Source organism: Castor canadensis, chromosome 10 (assembly GCF_047511655.1).
Source record: "Castor canadensis chromosome 10, mCasCan1.hap1v2, whole genome shotgun sequence".
NCBI classification, from domain to species: Eukaryota; Metazoa; Chordata; class Mammalia; order Rodentia; family Castoridae; genus Castor; species Castor canadensis.
This window is the reverse complement of record NC_133395.1, coordinates 141,206,611-141,224,477: the sequence shown is the minus strand read 5'-3', so window position 1 is coordinate 141,224,477 and position 17,867 is coordinate 141,206,611. Positions and strand designations below refer to the sequence as shown.

The 17,867-nt window shown below is 45.2% G+C and overlaps 1 protein-coding gene across 2 annotated transcripts in view; it reads right to left on the bottom strand.

Annotated features, from left to right (window-relative positions):
* Positions 1 to 613: 613 nt before the first annotated feature.
* The window catches only part of Irak2 (interleukin 1 receptor associated kinase 2), a 51,437-nt gene continuing 34,183 nt past the window's right edge, over positions 614 to 17,867 (bottom strand). The window contains exons 7-13 of one of the 2 annotated variants that reach the window (XM_020167576.2): positions 15,812 to 15,926; positions 14,507 to 14,616; positions 12,842 to 13,037; positions 9,573 to 9,635; positions 4,462 to 4,662; positions 2,639 to 2,933; positions 614 to 1,598 (exon numbers count right to left, since the gene is read on the bottom strand). In XM_020167576.2, coding sequence (XP_020023165.2) covers positions 1,486 to 1,598; positions 2,639 to 2,933; positions 4,462 to 4,662; positions 9,573 to 9,635; positions 12,842 to 13,037; positions 14,507 to 14,616; positions 15,812 to 15,926 — 1,093 coding nt within the window. In that variant the 3' untranslated portion in view covers positions 614 to 1,485. Of the gene's footprint in view, positions 2,934 to 4,461; positions 4,663 to 9,572; positions 9,636 to 12,841; positions 13,038 to 14,506; positions 14,617 to 15,811; positions 15,927 to 17,867 lie in introns of both variants that reach the window. The other variant, XM_020167575.2, reaches the window with a different exon arrangement.

The following is a 17,867-nucleotide window of genomic DNA, read 5'->3' as shown; positions in this document are numbered from 1 at the left end:
CACAAAGCTCTGAGTTCAAACCCCAAGACTGAAAGCAAAGAATGAAAACAAGCTCAATATCCATGGAGGAACTGGTTTATCAGTACTCCCCCACTTACAGTGGGGTTACAGCTGATTAAATCCACCCTAAGTTGAGAACATGGTAAATTGAGCACCTTCCCTGAACAAATTCATCTTTATATAGAAGTAATGACAAGATAAATCTGTTGGAATTGGCACTGGTGGCTTACATCTGTAATCTAGCTACTTTGGGAGGCTGAGATCAGGACAATCACAATTGGAGGCCAGGCTCAGCAGACAGTTTTCAAGGCCCCGTTTCCAAAATAACCTAAGCAAAATGGACTGGAGGTGTGGCTCAAGAAGTAGAGCCTCTGCTTTGCAAGCCCCTGCTTTACAAGCACAAAGCCCTGAGTTCAAACCCCAATCCTCAAAAAAAAAAAAAAAAAAAAACTGTTGGCTTTACAGTTTTATTTTTACAGAAAAATCACTAGAGTAGAATTATTTTAAATTTCTCCTAAAGAATTAAAAATAGCATTTGTTTCACAAAAAGATTTGCAACATGATTTTCCAAAAATATAACCATTGCATAAACATTAACTACATGACAAAAATACACATTTAATACCTTTTTTATTTACTTCATAAAGCAGGACAAGTGGATTTTCAAAGTGCTTCTGTAGCCACTGCACCTGTTCCTCCCAACAGTTGTAGCAGGGAGAATGAGCATGGTAATCTTACAAGGAAACTGAAGTCCCAGAAATTAAATTACTGACTTAATTAGCAGAATCAGATTCTTCATCAAGCCATAAATAACACATATTCTCAAAGATTCCATTAAAAACACCAGAACTTGCGGGACGGGAGGAAAAAAGTGCTGAGGAGACAACTAATAAATATCCGTACGTTGCAAGATTAGTGACAGAAGCAGTGGAAAGCCTAAAGAGTCCTGTGCAGGTATATGGCAGTTATAAAGCTTGAGACCTTGAGAGGTAAGCTGAGAACTGCATTGGGACACAAGTTTAAAATCTCAGAGCATGGAATTTTGTAGGTGGCTGTTGGCAGTTATGACACACAGATCTTAACTTTGGAAGATGTCACTGGCGTTGCGGAATTGATCGGTCAGTCGTTCAGGGGTGAGAGCTGCTGGGGCAACAGTACCTCCTTGAGTGTAGTTGTCATCACAGGTTCCCCAGAACCACAAAACCACCCACATCCTGGTCCCAGGTACCAGGCGTTCCATTTCACTCTCTGACTAACAAGTCCCAGACAGGAAGAACACTTCCTGGACTTTTGTGTCTATAACAGCTGAGGTCCCTTCTACCCTAATTCACTCTGGTGTAATGGAACTTTCCTTCCCCTTCATCAAGGAAAGCTCATGTTTGGTTTGTGTGTCTTGCCAGTCCTTGAATTCTGCCTCAGACCTTTTCCTGGATTGTACAGTGTCTTTCCAATTGAGGACAAAGGTCCTCAGCTGTGTTCCAGTCATCAGGGGCCAAAAAGCTCAATGCTGTCCAGTTTCTCCTCTTTGTAGAGCAGGATGTCCTCCATCAATTTCCTTTTGGCTTCATTGATCTCAATTTTCCAAGAAGTTTCTCTAGCTGATGTTCAACAGAAAGTAAAAAGTGCAACTTGAACAAAAGTTACTATCATAATTCTTTGAAAGTCACACTTGGTCAGTCTCACTTAAATGAAGTTTCCAAAGCAGGCCCCAGGTGCAAGAAACAGGTTCTTGGCTTCTGCCTTGGCAGGGAAGCCTACAACTTGTCCTACCTTCCCAGGAGGAGAGGGTGCCCATGCTCCTTCAAAGGCCGGGGAGAACTGGAGTCAGTACTTCCAGCCTTCCTCTCCTCCTTCTCTCCTCTCCATAGGAGTAGGAGTGGTCAGAGCCAAGACCCTCAGTGAGCCAGTTACTAGGGGGCAGGGGCACTCCATTGAAAAGGGCTTCCTTGTGTCAATTTCAGAAGGAAGCCTGGCATATTTGGACCTGAGTGGCAGTGATGAAAAGTCTCTTTAGATAAGTGGCTTGCCAAAAGGAAGAGGCAGACAGGGAAGGACCTCACAGGCCTTATTGGTCTCAGGAAAGAGTTCTCACTCTTCTCTAAGTGCGCAGGGGACTTTAAACAAGGGTGTCATGCATTGTGTTTTTTAAAAAACATTTTCGGCTAGAGTATGGCTCAGTGAGAGATCACTTGGCTAGTATGTGTGAAGCCCTGGGTTCCATCCTCAGCACTGCAAAAAATGCATACACAAATACATAAATAAAAACTACTCTTGCTGGCCCCTGGAGGAAAAACTTATGAGAGAGGGACAAGAGTGACTCAAAGAAGCTAGGGGAGACTGTGCAGTTGTCCCAAAAAAAAAAGGGCAGTAGCCCACACAAGGGGAACAATGCAGAGAAGGAGGTGACAGACTTAGGAGGCAACTGGCTAGGACTGGGTGACCGACTGGACACGAGGGGCAGGGAGGAGAGGCTCGTATCAAGGATGACTCCTTGTTCCTCTTTGTGCAATGGGCTGGTCAGAGAATGGCTGAATAACTACACGAAAAAGTGAATGAGGACGATGAAGGAAGAAATGACAGGTCCACTTTGGGTCACACACATGAGCACCCTTTAAACACCTGGACCTCGAGTGCTTACCATCCTGAGGAGGCTGTGGGCCTGCACAGGCCACAGAGCAAGAATCGGCCTCAACTCCCCACCTGGTCGACAGCCTTCCTGCTTCACTCTCTGTGAGGACAGATGGGGAGGCAGCCTCTATAGAGGGGGCTCCCCTCACAGAGGAGGAAGAAGAGGTGTCCAGACTGGAATTGTCAACATCATCCGTTTCCTCTGGGGTGTTGGAGGATGAGCCTGTGCCCTCAGAAAACCCGCTCCAAGCGAAGAACAGCTGACTTCGGAGTCGCTCATCTACTGCAGCTACAAAGCCACGTGCCTTGGGAAGGAGGGAACAGACAAGACACTGGTCAAGAACTCTTAAGCTGAGCACCAGTGACTCACGCCTGTAATACTAGCTACTTGGGAGGCTGAAATAGAGAGGGTCACAGTTTGAGGCCAGCCCAGACAAATAGTTCTTGAGACTCCCATCTCCAAAATAATCAGAGCCAAAAGGACTGGAGGTGTGGCTTAAGCAGTATAGTACTTGATTCGTAAAAGTGAAGCCCTGAAGTTCAACACCAGTCCCACCAAAAAAAAGAAATTTTCTTAAAGAACCAACATCTGGTCTCCCAGGTCTCTGAAGAGAGACACCAAACCATCAAACACTGTTATTGGGAGAACTGCATTCTCCTTTGAAGAGATCCAAACTTGACCCTAAGTCCAGATAAGCCAATCACTGCACCCCTACTCCTCTGGCCACAGTGATTAGTCCAGCTATGAGCACATGACTCAATTGGAATCCTTCCATGAGTTTTTTTTCCACCCAGGGCTGGAAAGAGTCCCCTTCCTTTGCTTTCTTGTGGCAGAACTTGACTCTTCATCAAACACAGGAAACCATTTTACCATAGGAGAAAATAAAGCCTCAATAGAAAGTAAAGCAGAGGCAAGTGACAGAGAGTAAGGCACAGGCACAGAGACACAGCAGCACTTCTGGTGTTGGAGACCCTGGGTCTGTCTTGAGAGCAGAGTAATACCAGTCCTCTCTGCTACTTGGCTAAATGAGCCAGTAAGTTCATTATTTACTCCTTCATATTCTCCCTTTCTCCTATATCAGTGTGTATCTCTAAGAGCTTGAGAGTCTAACACTCAATAAGAAATGCATTAGAGCTGGGTGCCAGTGGCTCAAGTCTGTAATCCCAGCTACTCAGGAGGCAGAGATCAGGAGGATCGTGGTTCAAAGCCAGCCCGGGCAAATAGTTCACAAGACCCTATCTCAAAAATACCCAACCCAAAAAAGTGCTGGTGGAGTGGCTCAAGGTGTAGGCCTTGAGTTCAAGCTCCAGTACTGCAAAAAAAAAAAGAAAAAGAGAAAGAAAAAGATGCATTAGGTCATACAGATGTTACCTTTGAGGGCTTTTAGGGAGATTAGCAAAATTAGAGGGAATTGGGGAATGAATGCTTGGTTTTTTTTTGCAGTACTGGGGCTTGAACTCCGGGCCTACACCTTGAGCCACTCCACAAGCCCTTTTTTGTGAAGGGTTTTTCGAAATAGGGTCTCTCGAACTATTTTCCTGGGCTGGCTTCAAACCTCATTCTTCCTGATCTCTGCCTCCTGAGTAGCTAGGATTACAGGTGTGAGCCACCGGTGCCCAGCTTTGAAAGCTTGTTCTTAGTACACACACACATACCCTTAATAACAAATCTCATTTCCACAGTGCCTTGTAAAAGAAGTCAATGTGTGAGTTCATATATTTCACACAGGATACACAAGAAACTTCTTTAAATTAAAAAAAAAAGATGAGACAGGTTAAGTTCCCAGTGCAGTGAATGTAGCTAGCAAGTGCAGAGCTGAGCAGTGAATTCACCTCCTCCAGGCTGGCATTACGCCTCCGCAGACAGAGGCAGACTGCTGTGGCCCAGGCCTCGGCACAGTCCTCTGGCAGCGCACCTGCCCTCTTCTCCAGGTGTTTCTGGCAAATCTCCTTTGCCATCACCTTCTCCACACCCATCTTCCTGGAGCAGGGTGAGGTGGTACTGCTTGGAATTTCTTTGAGGAGCAAGTCCTTCTGTGGGAATGAGAGTGGAAAGGCCCTGTGTGAGCTGTAGGATGTGGTGACTGCAGAAGCTTCTCAGAAGACCTACAGGACTTTTTGTTTTAATTCAGACATACCAGAAACAAATAAAACCCCCAGGAATTGTAGAATCACTAGAGGATGCACGGGGCATCCATTCTGCATTCATACCACACTGCAGGGGCTTCACCTTTTCAGGCCTCAGTGGCTTCATCAGGAAAATGGGAATAACAAAATGCCTACCCCTAGGTCTAACACAAACAGTAATAAAATAATGTACCGGAGTCTTTACTCCCATTTCCTGCATGGGGAGCAGGAAATGTTTCTCACTCTTCTCCCATTTCTCCCCACTTTTAACCTGTTATACTAATTTCCTTCCTAAATAAATTTTACTATTTTACTATAAAGAATAAAATAATGTACCTGATCACCTGACACAATAAACATTCCATAGTCTACTAGCGATAAGTGCTACTACTAATAATTATCATTTGTGTAGTCTAATTTTATGCATGTGTGTGTGTGTGATACTAGGGTTTGAACCCAGAGCGTTTGTTTGCGAGGCAGGTGCTCCACCCCGAGCCACGCCCCCAGTCCTCATTTGCATAGTCTATTAGTGATAAATCTACTACCAGTATCATTTATATAGACTTACTGCACGATTAGCACTTTACTCACATTGCTAATTTAATCTTATTAACAATCACATAGATGCTTTCTGCCTTTGATGACCATGGTCCCCAGCAAAAAGCTGCTGATGAACAGGGACAAAAGGTGGCAGCAGGCCCTGAAGGTGACCTCTCACAGCACCCACCCTGCCAAAGATGGCATCAGGGACACTGCCAATTTCTGCAAGAGAGAATTAAACCAAAAGGAAAAGCTGGGAATCTTGGTGGAAGGGGCTGCAACCAACAAAAGGAGCAAGGGCAAGGACTTCCCATTTACCTTTTTCCAAAAGGCAGTTGAAATATCTCAAGATTTTTTTTTTCTTTTGCGGTACTGGGGCTTGAACTCAGGGTCTATACCTTGAGCCACTCCACCAACTCTTTTTTGTGATGGGTTTTTTCGAGATAGGGTCTCACGAACTATTTGCCTGGGCAGGCTTTGAACCATCCTCCTGATCTCTGCTTCCTGAGTAGCTAGGATGAAATATTTGAAGAAGAACAATCTGCATAATTTTTGAACATAGCTAACAGCAAGGAAAGTTACAAACTACATTAATTCCAAATCAATGTGAAGAAGAGAAGGAAATGAAGATTAAAATTCATTTATATGAATATGTTGTACAAGTTCTTGAATAAAAATTGTAAACAAATTGCTGGGCACTGGTGGCTCAAGCCTGTAATCCTAGCTACTCAGGATGCAGAGATCAAGAGGATCGCAGTTTGAAGCCAGCTGGGCAATAGTTCATGACACCCTATCTTCAAAAATTCTTCACAAAAATACAGTTGGTGGAGTGGCTCAAGTGTGAAGGCCCTGAGATCAAACCCCAGGACTGAAAAAAAAAAAAAAAGTAGACAAAAAACTTTCATGGATATGGACAATCTCTTTTATAGTACAAAATAAGTACTTTATTGTTTGTTTTGCAGTCCTGGGGGCTGAACTCAGGGCCTCACGCTTTTGAGGCAGGTGCTCTATCTCTTTAGCCACTCCACCTAAAATAAACACTTTAAAATGCAGAGTCAGGTGTGGTGGTGCATGCCTGTAATCCCAGCACTTGGGAGGCTGAAGCAGGAGGATCCTGAGATTGAGGCCAGTCTGGGCTACATACTGAGTTCATCTCAAAAAAACAAACTAAAACATAGCAAATATAAAATAAGCTCCATTCTGCCTCAATTTCCTTGTCTAGCAAGTGGGTGGTTTGAGGATCCAAGAACACTGCATGCCTGACAGCATCAGGAATTCAGCTCAGCTAAAGCCTCTAGTTGGGCAAGGTTTGCACTCCTGATGCTTTTGCATAACTCTCTTGTGTGAGCTCTGTCTTTAAAAGAAATCCAAGGTCAAGGTGAATAAATCAGTAAGTACAGTCGAAGCCTGTACTTGGTTTACAAAAACAGGTTATCACCACCTGAAACAGAATCAGACATGGTTCACAGTGACTGCCATGAACCACCCCTAGCGGAAAGACAGATCTTATCTTGCAGGCATCGATACGAAGTTACATCCCCATCCCTAATCTTTTGCCAAGAACAGTAGCAAAAAAATGATGGGTCTTCAGGAGTCAGAAGTCAGTCATCCCACCCAAACCTCACACTGGGGTTGTGATGCAATTAGGTAAACCCACCACATCTGAGGAAGCCTTCCTGACAAAGCCATTACCACCAACCTAACTGCCAGGGCACGTGCAGCAAGCAGGAGGATGCAATAGGCAAAACCAGAATGTCAGATGCTCTGTGAGGGACAAATCCACTTTACAAGAGCATGCAATGACAAACTGAAAGAAAAGGGAGGAGGGCCTGTGAGAGCATCAAGGAGTCTTAAGCAGTTGGGGTATGACTCGGTGATGGTACAGGGCTTGCCTAGCATACCTGAGGCCCTGGCTTCTAGCCCCAGCACTGCCTATACTACAAAAACCAAGGAATGAGCCCCTGACACCAGCAACCACCACACGATTGAAGCTCAAAGGCACCATGAGAGGTGATGGATGCCAGCACAAATGGGCATCTAGGCTATGGTTCCAACTACACGACAATCTGAAAAAGAACTATATAGGCAGAAACTAGATCACAATTGCCAGGAGCTGGAAATGGGGTAGAGATCAGCTACAAAGGGGCCTGAGGGAATTTTCTGGAATGAAGGACATATTTCCTATCTCAATTGTGGTGGTATCCATTTGGCAAAACTCACAAAATTTCACCCACCTCAGAAGTGTGAGCTGTACCTCAACAGAGATGAGGGTAATGAATACCCAGAGACTCTCACAGAGATGTTTCTGTTGCCTTTGTTTTTTCTTTTGTTGGTGTTTTGAGATAAGGTCTCACTATGTAGCGCAGAGGGCCTATCCTCCTGCTTCAACCCCCCAAGTACTGGGATTACAGGTATGCATCACTATGCCTGCATGGTGCCTTTTTTTATAATGGTCAAAAACTGGAAACCCCCCAACTACCCATCAACGGATGGATGGAGAGATGCTGGTATCTCCAGTGTGGAGACACTCTGCCACAAAGGGAGTGAGCCATGACACAAAGAGCACGCATGACTCTTGAACGAGCATGCTAAACGAAAAACCAGGTGAAACGAGCACACAATATAGGATTTCATTTATTTGGGACACCAAAAATCTGAGCTCTTATATAGTGACAGGAAGCAGATCAGAGGCTGCTGGCTATGGAGGGGGCAGGAAGGAGTGTACAAAGAGAAGGTAGCAGAGATGTCCATTATCTTGATGTAGTGAGAGTTTCACAAGTGTATATATTAAAATTTGTATTAGAGTTGGGGGTGCGACTCAGCAGTAGAATGCATGTTTAGCGTGCTTGAGGCCCTGGGTTCAATCCTCACCACTGCACACACACAAAAAATTATATCACAGACTTTATTTTCATTATTTATATCTATAAACTTGTTTTTGCATACTTACTCATAAATGACTCCATGGTGTTTTGTGTCATAATTCCGTATTGGTTGGTCTTTCACTTGTCTACTCTGCCTTACTATCATCAGTAATGCTATAACTAACATCCTTGTCACCTATCTTTCCTCACACGTGTGTGTTTCTTTAGTGCCACTGCCACAGCTGAGGGTGCACGCCTTTTTAACTAAGGACATTTAAGGCAATGAACACTCCCCTGAGTGAGCAAGCTGTAAGCCAGTGTGGGGAAGAAGCCAGCTTCCTCCACCCTAACCACAGGAGGTGTCAACAAGCTGTCCTCTCACTGAATCTTGATCACCCATCTATCAGATTACATGTACCACAACAGGACATGATGAAAGCCCATACTTGGGTATAGAGAAAGAAACTAGATTTTTAAAATTATATATATATATATATCCCACATTTATAGAAAGTCTTAACAAAGACTTTCTAGATAAGTTCCTAACAGTGCCTGAAAGCCTCTTCTGTGTGTGACATTCAGCAGGGAGCCCCAGAGGACTGCTGGGAACTATGAACTACGAAAAGTCAGGAGACAGGAAAGGCCTCAAATGGCCCCAAACCACATTTACATCTGTACTGCCCAAACTGACCTCTTCAAATGATCCCTGCAAGACCGGTGGGCTCTTGTGCACAAAAGACAGAACCCATAAAGTTCATCAAAGGGACTTTTATGTAGAGAGGGAGGCCACCAGCCTCCACACCCAGAACCCAGGGGATGTTTCTAGGGCTCCTTCTCAAAAAAAAAACAAAAACAAAAAAAACCTGGTGTTCCACAACACACAAGGTGCTCTGCTCCCACTAATGAAGAGGATTGGCACTTGCAGAACACTTGGAACGGTGCAGGAAATGTAGGTTCAGGCTCCAGCTCCACCCCTGCTCCCCCTGCCACTATGTGGGGGTGATGGTACTGAGTTCATATGCTCAGACTGCATGAGATTGAGTGTTTAGGAGAGTGTCATAGATAAGAACTCAAGATGACCTAGCAGGGTTCTAGCCTTGACACCAGGTCTCAGGTGACTCTCAGACCCTGCTCTCTTCATCTGTTGACCAACCAACGTCATGACCCTCATGGGGAGTTTGAGATGACTTAGAAAGATAACATACGTAAAGTGCCCAACACTGAGCAGAGTCAGGCTGACTTTTGCTTTTGAAATGACACTGTGTGGGGGTAGATGTCAGATCTCCAGCCCACAAAACAGAGGGTTCTGGACTGAAGCCTCAGCAGCAAGTACACAGTGGGCATAGCCTTCTCTTCTCACACAGCAGGATGGCTGTGTGAGACCATTCGACCAGAAGTGACTGGGTCACTTACCAGGTAAACCGGGCTCCGATCCTTATCCACAGCAGGGAAGCCAGTGAGGACCTCAGCTAACACCTGGCCAGAACAGAACACGGAGTTAGCACAGTCCAGACACTCTGCATAAGCTGAACAGGAGATTCTGCCCACAAGAGAGCTTTCTTCTCAGTAGCACTGTCTAAGCTCCAGGCTGGCTCTCCCATCTGCCAGAAGAGATGCTGCCCAAACTCTGGAACATGGAAATATCATGGAATACTTCCAACTAAAGAAGCCAGCTGGCTGCCACTGGAAAGTCTCATTAATTGATAGCAAGACAGGGAGTACAGAATTCAAAAATTTCAAGTGTGTGTGTGTGTGGCCAGACGTGGTGGCTCACACCTATAATCCCAGCTACTCAGGAGGCAGAGATAGGAGGATCTTGGTTTTGGCTGGCCTGGGAAAAAATATTAGCAAAGACCCTATCTCAAAATCAAGCTGGTGGGGGGGTTCTGGAGATGTGGCTCAAGCAGTAGAGCACCTGCCTCATAGGCACAAAGCCCTGAGTTCAAACCCCAGTACCACCAAAAAAAAAAAAATTCAAGTATGGGTGTGCATGTATCTATGTATCAAGTTTTTTTTAATATGTTCATATATATATACATATATATGCATACACACACCACACACACACATACATATATACATACACACACATTTTTTTGTAAAGGTGTTTCATTTTAAAATCCATCAGCAAGAGTTAATAGCATTGCTATGTCAATCTCAGGGAAAGAAAGAATCCATCTGTGGGTGTCTACTCTATACAGAAAAAGTCTCAGCGGCACTGATAGCATGTTTCTACAATAGGGCCTTATTAATATTATTTATTCATTAATTCATCCACTCACAAAGGAGCCCAGTCCCAAACCTGTGTAAACCATTGCAAAATTGACACACCATGATATGTGCCCAAGTGAACAAGAAACCTGCTTTGAACAGGAATTCTCAACAGAGATAAAGGGTTCTAGAGTCACAGAGGTTTGGTCTCCAATTCTGACCCTTCCTTACCAATGCTCAGGTGATATTTTGGCACAAACTAAGAACTGACAGTCTCCTCAGTTGTTAAATGGGCATCGAGCAGTTGTGAATGTTGAAGGATTGAACAGCCCACACTTCATGTCAAATCTCTTTCCCACAACCCCTCCTGAAGCAATTCAAAATAGATGACCCAGGGCCACTGGGATTAACAACAGACTGGAAGTGGCCAGCAGGAGGCAGCAGAGGGCACCACTGCAGCAAGTGGGACTAGAGACAATTGCAAAGGAATTCATGACCAGGTTCTGCCAGGAAGGGAGACTGAATAAGCACTTTCTTCTGCCTCTGCCACACTCTGGAATGGATGAGCGCTTTACCGGGATCATTTAGGGCTCATCAAAAACACTGAAAGGCCGGGGGTGCCGATGGCTCATGCCTGTAATCCTAGCTACTCAGGAGGCAGAGATCAGGAGGACTGTGGTTCAAAGCCAGCCTGGGCAAATAGTGCATGAGACCCTATCTCAAAAAAAAAACCATCACAAAAAGGGCTGGTGGAGTGGCTCTAGGTGAAGGCCCTGAGTTCGAGCCCCACTACTAAAAAAAAAAATGCCCTCGCTCCTGACAAGAGGAACCAACATTCAAGATCATAAAAATCAGTCAGTGGTAGGGCTGAGAAAAGGGGTGGAGAGGGTGGTGAGCATTCAATAAGTGACTGAACAGATGAGTGGATGCACAAAAACTAATAGTTTTGATATATGCAGAATAGAAGGTTCCGTAGTCAAGCGAAGTTGGGAAGCCCTGCATTCCCTACAAAGACCAGACATAGGCTCATTACCATATCAAAAGCTCTAATTAATCTCTTGGTAAAGAAACCTTGTTAAAGTCAGTATTTTCCAAAAAACAAAACCCTTTTAACACTCCTGTCCTATAGAGACATCAAGGAATTGGCGTGTATTCTGCAGATTGCTAAACTCACACCATGAGCTCTTGTGGAGCTTGTGTTTTAGTGACATTTAGCTTTAAGTGCCTGGCACGTGTCAGAAAGGACAGGCTGGAGGTGAGGGTGGAGGGTGCGGGATGGGTAGACGGATACTGAACGGACAGGCGGGTATTGGAGGATGGATGAATGCACGTTGGCTGAATGGCTGGATAGTGGATAAATAAACAAGGACAAACTGACAAGTGGATACATGAATGGGAATCCAGGAAAGTCAAGAGATCTTCAGGGAAGATAGTAAATAATATCTCCAAGGAAAATAATGTCTGTCTAGAATCTGGACAGGCATATATGGCTATACTTCAGAGTTGACAAATATTTTTATAATGAACCACAGAATAAATATTTTAGTCTTTGTGGATTAAATAGAGTCTCTGTCACAGATTCATCCACTCATCCATGCATATACATAAACACACACAAACTGAAAACTAGTCTTGGGCTGGTAGAGTGGCTCAAGTGTAGAGTGAGCAACTCCTAGCAAGTGATGTGAGGCCTTGAGTTCAAACCCCAGTACCTCAAAAAACAAACAAGCAAAAAAATCTACTCAGCTTACAGGCCATCTAAAATAGGCCATGGAAGCTTGTTGGGCATGGCAGCACAAACCTATAGTCCCAGTTACTCGGGAGCCTGTGGTGGAAAGATCACTTGAGCCCATGAGTTCAAACCCTGGACAGTATTGAGACTCCATCTCAAAAAAAAAAAAAGCTGGGTGCCAATGGCTCACACCTGTAATCCTAGCTACTCAGGAGACAGAGATCAGGAGGATTACATCTTGAAGCCAGCCCCAGACAAATAGTTCGTGAGATCCTATCTCGAAAAAACCCATCACAAAAAAGGTCTGGTGAAGTGGCTCAAGGTATAGGCCCTGAGTTCAAACCCCAGTATTGCAAAAACAAACAAACAAACAAGACTTGCTGGATGTAAGGCTCGGTGGTAGAGGTGCTTGCTTAGCATGAGTGAAGCCCTGGGTTACATTCCTAGCACCACAAAAAAAAAAAAAAAAAAAGCCATAGAAGGGATGGGGTATAGTTCAAGCAGTAAAATGCTTGTCTAGCAAGCGTAAAGCCCTGAGTTCAAACCCCAGTACTGGGGGGAAAAAAAAGATAAAATAGAACAGGGAGCAGATCTAGCCTATAGCCCACAGTCTGCCAGCCCCTGCTGCCCTTCCTTGGAACATGCATGCGTGTCTCCACAAGGTCCTGCACTTACTGAGGAGCCACGAGAAGGGTAAATGAGTAAAGACCCAAGTCTGAGCAGAGAAGGAACCCCTTACTATTCCACAGCTGAAAACATCCACTCGCTTTGTCAGCTGCCCCACTCTGATGAAGTCTTCTGGCAGATATGCCGCTGAGGCCTGGAAAAGGCGAGTCTTCATCATGGTGTACTTTGACCTCTTGTCCACAGGACACAAGTGAATCATTGGATGACCCAACTTGGGGATGAAATTTTCATCCAGCAAAATGTTGGAACTGTGGAAAACCAAATACGGAAAATCTCATTCTGAGCAGGAGAGACTGCCATGGAGACCCTTTTGAAAAACAACTTAGCAGTGAGCAACATAAGCCCCTGTAAGTGGGGATCACTGAAGACCCTTGACATGGAGTTTCTGGGCCAGTCCTGACAGGGGAAGGCAGAGAGCACTGGGAACCTACTCCCTCCAGGAAATGGGGATGGAGTTAAGAATGAGTCCAGTTGCCCCAGGAATGTGGCTGAAGAGGTGCAGCCTCCCCACCCCATCTCAGTTTGCCAAGGCCATTGCTTGTGCTTACTAGGTCCTTCCAAGGCCATTCCCACCCCCAGCTCTGGCCTGCTTGGTTCAAGTCTAAACACCAGTATCATTATGACTCAGCTTGCCCAGATTGTAGGGAATAAGAACATTAAAAAAATTACAAAGATCAGTAAAAGGATCCTTTGACTCACTCATGTTACCAGTGGGAGGTAACTCAGAGAAAGTATTCCAGAGGAGGGAAAACAAGAAGCTAAACTACAGGTGTACAACTAATGCCAAACAGAATTTTTAAAAGTGGGCATCAATTCTGATATCCACTATTAAGTAAATTATGAGTAAATTTCTTTAGTGGAAAACTAAGAAATCACTAAAAACATGATAATACACAACGTGGGAAAATTCTATGTCTAAACAAGGCAGAAAAAACAGAAGATGAAAGGATTTGTGTGTGAAGGGGCCAAAATGAGAAACTAAAAATAGGTTGGGATGTGAGTCAGCAGTAGGGCACTTGCCTGCCATGTGCAAAAGCCTTGAGTTTGACCCTCAGCACCACAAAAAACAAAAAACGGTGCCAGGAGAGTAGGTTGGTGATGACCTCTCACCCTTTCATTTCCTTTCTTGAAAGTACAATTGGTATAGTTAAGTAAAAACAAGGAGGGAGAAATGGGGAAAGAACACCCATGTTTACATGTGCCAATGGAGAGAGAACCTTGGGGAGCTGGGAGTTCTATGGCTCTGGGGCTAGTTCTGCCAGATTTTCTGAAATCTCTCCCCATGCTATCCATTCCCAGATGGGAATTTCTTACTCTTGGATGCATGGGCTGAGGTGCTGGGGTACAGGGAGGCTCCCTGACAAGAAACTATCACCAACAGATGCAGAAGCAGGACTTAGGACTCCCAAGAAGAGCCTAAACAGAGAGCTCAAAATCCCAGGGGGCTTGTAGATATGCCCCAGAGCTCAAGGATAGGGTCTAGGATGGCCAGTGAAATGCACAGGGGTGCAGAAAGCTTGTTGGGAAGCAGCAGCTCAGAAAGACAAATGTAGTGACAGGGTAGGCAGTATATAACAAGAGTAGGAAAGGAACACAACAAGAAATAAAAGGAGAGACCAGGGAATGAAAGAAGGTGGGAGGAGAAAAGCAAGGAGAAGAAAGACAGAGAGAGAACCCAAGAATAAGGCCTTGGTGGGGTCCAGCCCAACCCTCTTACCTCTTGACATTGCCATGGATGATGTCCAGGCCATGCAAGTGTTCAACGGCACAAAGCAGCCCTAAGCAGATGCTGGCACGCTGGAGCCAGGGCAATGGGTCTGAAGCACCCTAAAAGAAAGAAGAGAAGGAGGAGGAAGAGTCACCCCAACGCCTTTCTAAAGTGCTAGAATGCTGGCCTAGCAAGCATGAGGCCCTGAGTTCAAACCCCAGTACTGCCAAGAGAAAAAAAAAAAGAAAGAGAAAAAGAAAATATGTAGTGTTGACGGCCAGGTCCTGGGCTCCTGTGCCCATCCCCAGCTATCACATTCATCCTCAGCAACAGGGCTCAGCCAGCATGGCTAACCAGCATGTTTCTATATTTGACATCATATAGATCTATGTGTAAATCCTAGCTCAGACTGTGACCTTGGGAAGGACACCTAAGGTCTCTAAGCCTCAGTTTTTCTGGGTATAAAATGGAAATGTTGGAATATTGCTCATTAGTACAGCACTTGCCTGGCATATGCATAGTCCCAGGTTTGATTCCCAGCTCCGCAAAAAAAAAAAAAAAAAAAAGAAAGAAAGAAAGAAACAAGAAAAAAAAGGAAAAAGTTCATCCCTAGATTCAGGGTTGCTGTAAAGATTCAAGGAAGTGTACATGCTGCCCTAGAATGCATGCTCAAAAAACAGCAGCTGTTTTTATCCTGACTATTACAGAACTCTGGAACTTCTCTAGGAGGGCTGGCTGGGAGAGGAGTTAGAGAGCTCATGTTTGCACACCACACACATGGCCTTATACCAGCTTCATGTGTACTAGGGAAATTCACCTGTGCTAAGGAAACGGTGAGTGCACAGGTACTGCCACTGCTGTGCTAAGACCAAATCTCCCAGGTGAAATCCCCACCTATCACCACCCCTCCGAGTCCATATAGTCTAAGAACTGGCTCAAACAACCCCACCTCATAGATTTCTTTTCAAAAATGCTTACATCTGGATGGAGCCAGATGAAGTCAACTGAAACCCTGGCCTGAAACTTGTTAGCTGTGCTTCCTTGGGAAAGTCAAAAGAGACTCTCTGGGCCAAGGACTGCTCTTGTGGAAAACGAGGGATACCTCTTTCTTTGTAACAGGCCCACAGAAGATGACAGGTATAAAGGTTTATCAAGGTGTCCAGCACACAGAGACCAGGAGAACAGGCAGTCATTAGTGCACCTGAGTGGCAGTTTTCCTGTGGAAGACTACTGCGGGCCTCCTGTAGGTCCTTAACCTTGCTCCCTAACTGGGGACTACCAGCGACTATTTCTGACCGTGGCCCCACCCCTTACCTGATTCAGGAGTTTGTCCTGCAGGGACCCATTTGCCATGTAGGGGTAGATCAGGCTGTAGAACTCTCTTCCAGCACAGAAGCCCAGGAGAGGTAAGACATTGGGGTGGCAGCATCTGAAACCAAGCACCAACACAGGGTGAGGAGGGGAACAGAAAGGAGAGCCAAAGGCTGAGCCTCTCTTCCCTCTCTGCCTGCTGCACTCCTGAGGCCACCAGTAACCTCCCATGTTACTGCCATCTAAGAGTCCCACCCTGCTTTCCTGCTCTGCAGCATGACACAGACTCTACCCCACCTCCAGGAACAGAGGCTTAGAGGATGAAGACTTGCCCAAGGCCACAAGCCAGCAAGCAGTGACACCAGGACCTTCCGCCTTGGTTCTTCCCTGAAATCCTCCTCTGCTGATCTGAGTCGCCATTCCCTCCTGGCTTTCCTTCTACCTCTCGGGTCACTCTAGGCCTTTTTTACAAGAGCCTCCTCTTTTCCCTTCCTCTGAAACAAAGGTGTCCCACAGCCAGCTCTTCATCTTGTTTTAGACACTACTCCTCCAGGTGCCTCCCACTACTATTAGGGACAGTCCCAACCTGTTAGCTCCAGCCCCATTCTTAGGACCACATGGCAGTGTCTAACTGCATCCCACGCTCGGGACATCATGCTAGGCCAACAGTCCCAACTTGCTCATCCACCCTATGTGTGGCAAAGGACATGCCACCCATCCAGCTTCCTGAAAACCTCCTGACTTCCTGCATCCCGTTAGTCACCACTCACTGTCACACACGGCTTTCAAAATGTTTCCTCAATCCCCTCTCCTCTGCCTTGGGTCACACCCCAATCCCATCTCTCCAGGACTATGGCAAATGGCCTGATCCCTCCACCTACCTCCACTCCCTTAAAGCCACCCCACTTCACACTTGTCACACTCCCCACTGGGCTGTAAATGTCTCCAAGGCGGGGTTGTACATACTTCAAGTCTGCGCTTCTTGGAGCCTGGGAAAGGCTGGCCTACTCATGTTACTTGAATCAGGGAATGAGGAGGTGACTGCCAACCACATGAATGCACTATGCCAAAGTGGGAGCAGAATTAGTGGGATGGCAGAGTGGCTCAAGAGCTAGATGCCTGCCTCGCAAGCATGAGGTTCAGAGTTCAAACCCCAGTACTGCAATAAAAAAATTTAAAAAAAAAAACAGAATTAAGAATTATATTTCCAGTTTCCATGAAATGTGTGTATATATGCACATGCATACATGCATGTATGAAAAAAGATTTAAAAATTATAAAGTATTGCTATAGTAGTGCTGTGGAAAATAGGTGATATCTATTTACTTATTTATAATTTTCTCTCTTTTTTTTTTAACAGTACTGGGGTTTGAACTCAGGCCTTCATGCTTGCTAAGCAGGTATGAGCCACACCTCCAGCCTTTTTTTTTTTTTTTTCCAGTGTTGGAAATTAAACCCAGAATGGGATGGAAACAGATTTCTTTTCTCATGGAAGGAAGGAGATGGAGTGAGATAAGTTCCTTCACTCTAACCTATGCATAATTTGCTATCTAGGAAAAGCACAGATTCTGGACACAGACCATGTAGACTCAAATCGGAGCTACACACTAGTTGTGTGATCTTGGACCACAAACTTGACTTCTCTGGGCCTCAACTTACCCATCTGCAAAAAAATGTGGTAACAGTGGTCACATTATAGCACTCTTGTGAGGACTGAGTGAGTTTTTATGTAATATGATTCCAATGTGTCCCTTAAAGTTCATGTGCAGAAAACTTATTCCCTAAATTCATAGCGAATGGTATTTGGAGGTAGAGTGGGTAGAAGGTAATTAGAATTAGGTAAGGTCAGGAGGATGGGGTAGCATTCAAAAGGAGGAAGAGAGGCCAAGCTGGCACGTCCACTGTCTCTCCAAGTGGTGCCCTCCACCAGGTTATGATGCACCACCAGGCCCTTACCAGATGGCAGCAGCATACTGTTAAACTTCCAAGCCTCTGGAACCAGGAGTCAAATAAACCTCTATTCTTTATAAATTACCCACTTGTGGGGTTCACTTATAGC